The 9,280-nt window shown below is 33.3% G+C and overlaps 3 protein-coding genes across 4 annotated transcripts; 2 read left to right on the forward strand and 1 right to left on the reverse strand.

Moving 5' to 3' along the window:
• Nucleotides 1–350: 350 nt before the first annotated feature.
• Patsas (palmitoyltransferase Patsas) lies at nt 351–3,549 on the forward strand. Its single transcript, XM_066741888.1, has 10 exons — nt 351–596; nt 727–974; nt 1,060–1,174; nt 1,233–1,358; nt 1,525–1,970; nt 2,090–2,339; nt 2,404–2,576; nt 2,736–2,901; nt 2,979–3,178; nt 3,286–3,549. Exons 2-10 carry the CDS (start codon nt 799–801, stop codon nt 3,326–3,328), a joined length of 1,695 nt encoding a protein of 564 aa, XP_066597985.1. The 5' UTR covers nt 351–596; nt 727–798; the 3' UTR covers nt 3,329–3,549.
• Nucleotides 3,550–3,695: 146 nt separating this feature from the next.
• Nucleotides 3,696–6,826, reverse strand: Ced-12 (engulfment and cell motility Ced-12). Its single transcript, XM_066741887.1, has 5 exons — nt 6,420–6,826; nt 5,212–6,351; nt 4,700–5,137; nt 4,312–4,618; nt 3,696–4,220 (listed from the first exon to the last, which is right to left on the reverse strand). Exons 1-5 carry the CDS (start codon nt 6,561–6,563, stop codon nt 4,057–4,059), a joined length of 2,193 nt encoding a protein of 730 aa, XP_066597984.1. The 5' UTR covers nt 6,564–6,826; the 3' UTR covers nt 3,696–4,056.
• Nucleotides 6,827–7,119: 293 nt separating this feature from the next.
• On the forward strand, nt 7,120–9,199 carry LOC136782453 (uncharacterized). Of its 2 annotated transcripts, none has more exons than XM_066741890.1 (3): nt 7,120–7,292; nt 7,358–7,563; nt 7,764–9,199. In XM_066741890.1, exons 2-3 carry the CDS (start codon nt 7,398–7,400, stop codon nt 7,832–7,834), a joined length of 237 nt encoding a protein of 78 aa, XP_066597987.1. In that variant the 5' UTR covers nt 7,120–7,292; nt 7,358–7,397; the 3' UTR covers nt 7,835–9,199. The 2 variants fall into 2 exon arrangements, with proteins under 2 accessions (XP_066597987.1, XP_066597988.1); XM_066741891.1 differs by having other exon boundaries at nt 7,136–7,288.
• The last annotated feature ends 81 nt before the right edge of the window (nt 9,200–9,280 follow it).

Genomic DNA, 9,280 nt, shown 5'->3' on the forward strand with positions numbered 1-9,280 from the left:
ATCACCTTTGCATCTTCTCATATATACATTTAAATATTTTCTATTGTTCATGTTGTTTTGGAGCTTAGGAGTCGAAAGTTTTTTCGACATAAAAATGTATGCTTTCTAAATAGCGCATAATAAACGTATATCTATCGAGTAGTCGTATTATATGAAAACAATGATCAAAATGTGTTTGCACGAAAGTTATGAGGAAGCTCTCGACTCCAAATAGTTTGCTGCAAGTTATAGAACAATTTTATTCATAGTCGTACCTACATTCGAAAAGAGTATTCGTGTCAGATTTTACGCACGCGTACAGTACCCGTGTTTATTGATTCGAATGCGCATTGGGAAATCGTGGTATGCTGGTTTGGTTTGAATAACATTGCACGTTGCGTTTTACACGGGATACACGCTGCTCGGAAGTTTATCGTCATCAAGGTTAATTAGCAAAAGCAAACTGTGGTCCGAAGAAGGAATTAAAAAATATGGTTGGACCGAATGCTTCTTTGTGACTAACCGTTCCAGGGGACGATTTTACGTCGACGCAATCTTCGAATCTGACACCTTCGGAACACGAGCGAGTAAACACGGATCTCGCTACGCTGTGCAAGGTAAAACTTACCTGTTGTAATGCCAAAAAAAAAAAAAAAAAATGCTTAAGGAAGCCTTATGAGAGATCGACCGTAGTAGTTAATATTTCTTCCAATTAGCACGAGATTGTAATAAAAATTGTTTGAATAGGTATATCCCGTGAGTCCTGTAACAGGACCGGGTGCCGCCAGATCCGTATGGGAGCTCAGTCCGGATCCCGACATGGTCGGGCATCTACCGAACAATCCGATTTCGGCTTCTACAAATCATGGATCCGCCAAATTAACTGGTCCCCGAAGGAGAAATGGACCTGACGACAACATTTATGCTGACGAGGCCACTCCAGGTCATAGCTCCACTGATGAGACGAAAAGAATTTTCGAGCTACTCAGAGCAAGGTTTCCCATTAAAAAACTAATTTTTCTTCGAAATCGATACAATTCGAATGAGAATATTGAACTATATATATGTTTTTAATTTCAGTGAGATTGAAGCTATAGAGGAACTGGTTGAAAAAAATGGCTTGAGCGTTTTGAGCGCAAGGGATGAATGGGGATATACACCGGCACACTGGGCAGCCTTGGATGGCAATATTGAGGTCAGTTTAAATTCCTTTACCGAAAGAAATTCCTTAATAATTATACCATACTCGATAGGTGATGAGGTATCTTATCGAAAGAAACGGCCCCGTGGATTTACCATGTTTAGGCACGCAGGGTCCTAGACCGATTCATTGGGCTTGCAGAAAAGGTCACAGCGCGATAGTGCAGCTGTTGCTAAAGGTATGAAAATGATGATATATAGCGGTAGAGCAAAGAAACAGGCGTTCTCTTGATTTTCTCGTCCTAAAATTGCAATTGCTCGAAATTTTGACTAGTTATGAATTTTTTACAGGATGACAGAATTTTTCTGTTTTTAATGATTGTTAACTATTTGTTTTTCTATCAGGCGGGGGTTGCTGTAAACGCGGCAGATTTTAAAGGACTGACTCCTCTCATGACGGCCTGTATGTTTGGAAAATTTGCGACGGCTGCCTTTTTGTTGGGTTCCGGTGCTCTTGGCCATTTGACCGATATCAATGGCGACACTGCCTTGCACTGGGCTGCCTACAAAGGTCATCCGGAGCTTATAAGGTTGCTCATTTATAGCGGTGTCGACCTTCAAAAACCAGACTATTTCGATTCCACCCCCCTACATCTCGCTTGTCTGTCTGGAAATGTTACGTGCGTCAAAATATTATGCGAGAAAAGCAAGATAGAGCTGAATCCTCGAGATAAGAATGGAAAGACTCCGCTTCAATTGGCAAAGAGTCACAGACACTCGGAAGTAGTTAACGTTCTCCAGGCTGAGCAAAAACGACGATCCAGATGGATTCCACCGATTAACGAGTTATGGTCTGTAAGAACTCTTCCAGAAATCTTGCTGAAGAAAATTGCCAATTTTAAAAGTTACAGAGCTTGATTCATTCCTTATGGTTTGTTACCTGTACTTAAACCTGATACTTTAATTTAAGGGCTTTATTATTCGGCGGCGCTGGCAATAGTAAAGGACCTTTGTTGTTGTTCATGGTTTCCGTTTTGTTATGGGGATATCCCATGTATATTTGGAAGTGTATACCTTTGACATGGGATTATTTACGCGGAAGTCATTATTGCTTTATTTATTGGAATGTCGTAATGTGGATCTCATGGATCGTCGCTAACAGAAGGGATCCTGGCTACGTACCACAAAACAGTGATGCGTACTATAGAGCGATAAAACAGGTGAATTTTTGTATTCAACGTTACATACTTATGTATATTTATCAAAGTAATTATATTTCTTTAGATTCCGTATTTCGATAAGTGGAAGAAGCGCAACGTCGTATTATCACGTTTGTGTCATAGCTGCAGATGTTTCAGGCCTCTGAGGGCCAAACACTGTAGAATTTGTAACAGATGCGTCACTTACTTTGATCATCACTGCCCTTTCATTTATAATTGCGTTGGGTTAAAAAACCGGTAAAATGCAAAAAAAAATCTAATAGCTTCCTTATTCCTTTAATTTAATTCTTTGCACTGGAGAAGTAGTTCGTCTCACTTACCTGCAGTGCTGACTGAGAGACACCTCTCGATTGCAAAGGATTAAACAAAAATTATTAACGCTGTTTTCATTTTTAGAATGTGGTTCTTTCTATTTGTTATGTCGATTGCTATAAACTGCTCCTTCACTTTGTACTTTGCTTGTTACTGTATGGCCATCGAGGGTATTCAAATTTTATATGTTTTGGGAGTGATAGAAGCTCTCGTTTTTTGCGGCCTGGGTTGGATACTAACGTGCACTTCGGTAATTTTTCGCTGATATTTATCACCAATGTTAGTCGAGAAGACAGCTTTCCATTCAAATGGAATACTTTGTTACAGGTGCTGCACGCTTGCATGAATTTAACGACGAACGAAATGTTCAATTATAAGAGATACTCTTATCTTCGCGATAAGCGTGGAAGATATTTAAATCCATTCAGCAGAGGTCCGGTCCTTAATTTCATCGAGTTCTTCCTTTGCACTCCGGATCATCCAACCAACGATCCGCAACACTACAACATCCTCTCGGAAGATGTAATGTAAGATTACTGGAAACTCTTATCACACTACTTTTAATCAGTATACGCTTTTGAGCACTTTCTATTTTCTAATCGAACAATGCTAAAATCGAGCTTTGCTCTTTCAGACATACACATAAACTTAGCAACAGCATTATGTCTTTTCTCTAACGGGTCAAATTTCTCGAATCACCTTTAATATCAGCCGATATTTTAAATTTATTTATCTACAATTGATTAATCTTAGGAAAAAAACACTTTACATTCTATTACGTCGTTACACATCATACTGTTAAGGAGTTATACACATACAAATGAATTATCTCACGGTCACAAATATGTGTCAAAAAAATTTTATAATCTCACTTGTTTCAATAAATAAATTTGTTATACATTTTGATTTAATTACTTTATTCAACCTACTAGACAAAATACTGAGTAAAATATAAATGCGTATACATTTTAACACACAAATGTCATTGGTAGTTACAGACTGCTTATACAAAGTATATATAAATGATATATAAAAGATTCGTCATTAAAATAAGAACGGCTTAATTAAAAACAAAGCAACTGACCAATAAGAGAATTGTTTGTGTGAACGCTACTTCAACAGGAATGTATAAATACTTTATAAAATATTTGTAAATATAAGTTACATTTAATTATAAATATATAAGTAATAAAAAGTCTTTGGTAAAAATTATGTGTAAATTATAAGTTAATTATGATCCATATATAAAAATCCTAAAATATATGTATAGTGTATACAAGTATTGAAATTAAAATATAATTGTATAAAATATTCTGCAGTAAATAATGCCAATATATCATATGGCTGTAGACAATATACATGTATACTGAAGCAAATAGCGGAAAAAGTTTGTACAAAATTCACTTTACTTCAATTCATAGCAAAAGTCATAATTTGGTGGTGGATCTGGAATGGCTGGTGGATCCTGAGGGATATCAATTCCTTCTGTATCCAAAAGCCTTAATTTAATATCCATCGAGAGTAGTGTCTCTAAGTCATTTTCAGCTTCTTTGCTCGTCATTCTTTTTCCTAATAAAATTAAGATAATTATGAAAAGAAACAAACAAATAAAGATACTTTTCTATTGTTTGAAGTAACTTTAAATCAATTCGAAACTTACCAAGCAACGCATTTATACCGTCAATCCAGTAGTCAAAGACTTGCTCGTCAGGTGCTACAAAATCTAGACTAGAAAGTTCTACAGAATTTAATACTAAGGAAAAAGCCAATTGATGTGTAGTTTTTCTTCTTTGCAAGTCTTTCATGTGAGGACAATCTCTGCCTGTCAATAAATCTTGAATTTCCACTACAGCCAATTTAGTTGGAAGTTCATCGATTGTAGGAACCGATTTTTCATCGCAATCTCCGTAATGGAAGACTTTATGATTAGGTGATAGACGAACGTACCAAAACTTGTCTTTGATTCTCTATTGTTATAAATAGGAAAATAATTATTAAATTAAAAAGATCTATTAAAAATTACAAAATATTATTGATTTAAAGCATACCTGACCCCTTGCACTGTATTTCATGAATCTTGTACCCTCTACTAAAAATCGCAAACGCTGCTGCTGAATTAAATCAAGAATTTCAGGAGTAATTTTTTCTCTTAACTCAACAACAGGCCTTGCATGGCTTTCCCATTCTTCTCGATTAGTTCGTTCTTGCTGCCATAGATTTGTGATGGTTGAATATGTTAATTGCTGCAATTTATTTTTAAATTTATCCAATCCTGTAGGTTTACTTTGTAAAGCTCTCGTAATTTGCTCCTTGACAACAGAAAATACTTTAACAAAATCTTCAACTGTTGCCCTCATCTCTTTCCAAGTTTTGTTAACAAGAACTATGCAAACACAGTAGAATTCTTCAAATGGGTGGTCATGAGTGAAAAACATGGGATGAAAGGATTGTCCTTGTTCACAAGGTGCTTCTCCAATGCGTAATATCTATATCAAATTATTTTAATAATATTATATATCCTTTGGGATTAAGTTAAAATTTGAAAAAATTTTATATTTACCTCACAGAGTAATTTGACAAGTTCAACGCTAGTTCTGCCAAATGGACATTCATGCTCATCAGCTCTACAGGAGTTCTCTAGAACCACTTTTGTATAGCTTTCAGTATGATTACGGGCAAAGTAAACCATGCAATCAAGAGCTAACATGCCAGGAGGGGCTTCCGTAAAATCAAGGGCTGGATTAATATCACATTTAAAGCCTAGCTTTTTATAATCTTTAGCATAAAGGCCTTGCTTCCTAGCTGTAACATCCCCTCCAATAGCTCCTTCAGTATCAAAAGCAATTCTGCGTAATTCTTTAATCTTATCATGAGCATCTTGATCCTGTGGATCCATTTTTGTGTTCATTCTTTGCTCAAGAAGACTTAACATTAATGTTTGTAAGACGTAGAGTTGATGCGCCATTTCTGTTCCAACTTGACCAGTGGATTGAATCACATTAGTCAGGAAAACATTTCTTTCTTGTTTAGATTGAAGAGTAGCTGCTACAGCTCTTCGTTTAGCTAAATCTGCTTTAAGCAGAAGAGCATTGATAAGTGCTATTGCATTTTGCTGAACTTGTGGCTTCATACTTTGCAAATGCATAACTAAATTTGGAAAAGTGACTTCTTTTTCAACTTGACCATATTTACCAGAAGAATTTAATACAATATTCTCTAAAATACTGAGAGAAGCCTCAATAACACTTGTATCTTGGGAAACTGCCTGATTATTGACATAACTTGCTACTTTGTTAATAAATGGAGACTCTAAGACATCCCAAGATACTATTCCATGATCCATCAGTTCTACAAAGGATTGAAGTAAATAGGCCAAAGCAGTACCTTTATGCTTTCCACTTTCTATTTGTGAAATAATTAGGGTCAGGCCCTGTTTATTAATAAATTCTAATGCAAATGTCATGTCAGTACTGAGTGTACTTAATATTTGTAAAGCAGCAGTTTTTTCATCACTGGCACCATTATTTAATTTAGTTAAAATGTCAGTAGCAGTTTTTGATGGAGAGTATTCCAATTTTAGAATGCTACCATTTTTTATTTCATTCCGGTTTTTCTCAGTAATGTAGTTCTGATTATTACTTTCAGAGAATTGCAGTGAATATGATTCACAATCGGAAAGACCCCAGTTATTGCAAAGATCCTACAAATTGTTAAAAAATTAAAAACAATGTAATTTTGATTATTCGCATTGCAATAATATTTACATACTTGAATAATATTAGTTAGAGGTTGCTTCTGATTAAATTCAATTAATTGTGGAACTAAATCAGGTTTTAGATCAGTCATTTTGACGGCGATTTTTACAACATTCGCATCTTTTTGAGCTGGCATTTTAATTGTTTGTGTGTACATGAAGGTTGTTTTATTTCACTTAAAGAAACACTTGTTTCTATTATGAGTCACCACCAGACTAATGTCAAATTTCGAGTACATACAGCTTATGACGTATCATGTGTCAAAATAAAACATTAACCAAAATAATAAATTAGCAGGAAGTGCCTTGCCTTACTGGAAACACAACTGATGGGACTGGGACATGGTTAAATACTGTAAATGAAGAGTAGAGCAGTGAAGCTGAGTAAAGTAGTATTGAGTGAGTGTGGGTGCGATGGGGGATGTTGATTTTGAGATTTGAGTGGAGTAGTGTAAAAACACATTTGATTGCATTCAGTAGAGACAACAGTTGTGAATTGCCGTCAGTTGCGGAACTGTGTGTGTGTTGAGTAATTCTTTCTAAACTCCTACTTCTATTGGATAAAATTATAGGATCTAAGAGTAGTAGCCAATAACATACACCGCTCCCTCACATTTGTCTCTACTGAATACAACCATTGTATACATACATACTAGCTGCGTAATATACGGAGATTTGTGATGCATTTAGGAACAGTACTACACCATCCACGCGTTTTTTTGATTTTATACTAAATTACGAATAATTTACAACATTATTTTATTTAAAAATATACATAAAAGTTTTTCAACGTATATATGTCCAAATTTTATTGACTGTTACAAAATAATTTAAAGATTAGAAGAGTGTTGGTATATGTAGTAATGGAGAGCATAGTATCATAGTATGTATGTATACGCAAGTAAAATCAACAACGTGACATAACCTTATCCAGTAATGTGTTTTTATTTAGTTGCTTAGTGAATTTGACATAAAAAGTCAAGTTTTGCAAAATGTCTAGTTCTGTCAGCTCAATTGTTACAAAAAGAGATCGAGATTGCGTCGCATGTAGACTTGTAAGTGGACTTGGTTTAATTGGAGCCGGCATTTACGTAAAAAGTTCTGCAAAAAAATTTCAACAAAGTCCAGGAAATTCTTTGATGTATCTCATCTCCGGTGGTATAAAACTCTTTTTTAAGATAATTGTACTAGTTGTTATGTTTTAAATTTTGAAATCAGTCATTAATTTATCTCAGATATAAATACAGTATTATGTCTTCTTTTTTACGTTGCAATTTTCGGAGTAGTTCACGATGGTTAGAATGACCTTATGTATTTTTCTTAAATTAATGTTTAAGTTGTTCAATTTTTTGTTTCAGCATTAATATTACTTGGGGGAGCAAGAGTATTTAATTTACCACCATTTCATGGCCAATTTAATCATAGATAATACTAAAGAAGACTAGACTTGACAAATATCTTTAAGTACCACTTTAATAAAATTAAAGATTAAAATTATGAAAATATATAAGTGCATATATCAAATACATATATTAATAATTTTAAAATAAATAATACCTTTTTGTAATAAAATGGCATAAATCAATTTTTAGAGATGAAAATGTAATAATTGATTAAACCTACCCGCTCACGGCACCATCAATAGTAATTAAAATGCCGATATCAGTAATTGTTCGCTAATGGACATGATTTAATGAATAAAACTCTCTTCTATCATAGATCAAGAGTATATTGATTTTATATCTGAATAAAGGAATGTTCATCTTTAACATCCATATAACTTACAAAATTAATTATAATATATCGTGCACGGTGTTCATATACATATAATGTTTACTATGACACTTTGTTGATTTCAAGTGATAATATATTTACGTATGTATATGGGCCTTTTTAAGATGATATTTAACAGATATAAATAGATGTAACTATTTTTGATTATAACATTCACCTATATATAATCCATAATATTATATATACACGCGCATCGATAATTAATAATAAAGAAAAGTTATTACTCCTTGTGATATGCCATAAGCTTAAATTAAACAGTCTTTGATACTTCAATATATATGCGAGCGTTTTATGTTAAAGACTGTAGAGTAATCAAATTTACACAATTAAAGAAAAAAGAATGGACAATTATAATATAAAGTTAAAGCAATTAATTTTAATAAATAAAATTTTACTGTTGATGTTTAGCTAGAATGCAATATATATATAATTAAAATATTTTTCATTAATTTAATATATTGTGTCATATTTTTACTATACAAACAAAATAAAACTAATAACTCTTTATTTCTGATATGATGCTTGATGGTTTTAAAAAGAAACTATGAAAGTTTTTTTAATTCTACTTTTGATTGTGTATCGAACATTAATCAAATCTTCGCTAACAGCAATAAATAATCACGCATAACGTTTATAGACTAACAGATTAATAAAGCCAGCATTCGCCTCTGTACCAGCCTGATTTCCAATTAAGGTGAATTCTAAAAAATCCTTTTTTTAATATTATCCAAATGTTCAATGCTTTTGAATCAAATTTGCTGTATCAGATTTTTCGTATAATCAAAAAATACATTTTAACACTTTTTCATTTTATAATAAAAAAAGCAAAATAGCGAGAAGATTTGGCAATGATTTTAAATACCGTAAAGCTATCCTGAAAAATACGATATTCTTCGCGTAAGGATTATTATAAAATATACATTGTTTTTTTAATGGACAAATCTGGCACTATAAAACTAGAATTAGTATGTATGCTAGAATAAAGCAAAAAACTACTGTATGCATTAAATTAATAAATTATCCTTAATATATAGTATAATAGTTTACATTCGGTATAAGGGGGCAGAAGCATAATTTTAAA

The sequence above is a fragment of the Prorops nasuta genome, unplaced genomic scaffold (assembly GCF_024137725.1).
Source record: "Prorops nasuta isolate Cenicafe-Biocafe unplaced genomic scaffold, Cenicafe_Pnas_1.2 PNAS00027, whole genome shotgun sequence".
In the NCBI taxonomy this organism is placed as follows: domain Eukaryota; kingdom Metazoa; phylum Arthropoda; class Insecta; order Hymenoptera; family Bethylidae; genus Prorops; species Prorops nasuta.

Bases quoted from the DNA above. Each gene is read 5' to 3' on its own strand.
- Patsas (XM_066741888.1), top strand. From the start codon at position 799: ATGGTCGGGCATCTACCGAACAATCCGATTTCGGCTTCTACAAATCAT. The intron at 2,340-2,403 runs GTGAATTTTTGT...ATATTTCTTTAG, and splicing joins ACTATAGAGCGATAAAACAG to ATTCCGTATTTCGATAAGTG. The intron at 3,179-3,285 runs GTAAGATTACTG...TTGCTCTTTCAG, and splicing joins ATCCTCTCGGAAGATGTAAT to ACATACACATAAACTTAGCA.
- LOC136782453 (XM_066741890.1), top strand. From the start codon at position 7,398: ATGTCTAGTTCTGTCAGCTCAATTGTTACAAAAAGAGATCGAGATTGC. The intron at 7,564-7,763 runs GTATAAAACTCT...TTTTTGTTTCAG, and splicing joins GATGTATCTCATCTCCGGTG to CATTAATATTACTTGGGGGA.
- Ced-12 (XM_066741887.1), bottom strand. From the start codon at position 6,563: ATGTACACACAAACAATTAAAATGCCAGCTCAAAAAGATGCGAATGTT. The intron at 5,138-5,211 runs GTAAATATAAAA...AATTTGATATAG, and splicing joins TTGTCAAATTACTCTGTGAG to ATATTACGCATTGGAGAAGC. The intron at 4,619-4,699 runs GTATGCTTTAAA...TTATAACAATAG, and splicing joins AATACAGTGCAAGGGGTCAG to AGAATCAAAGACAAGTTTTG.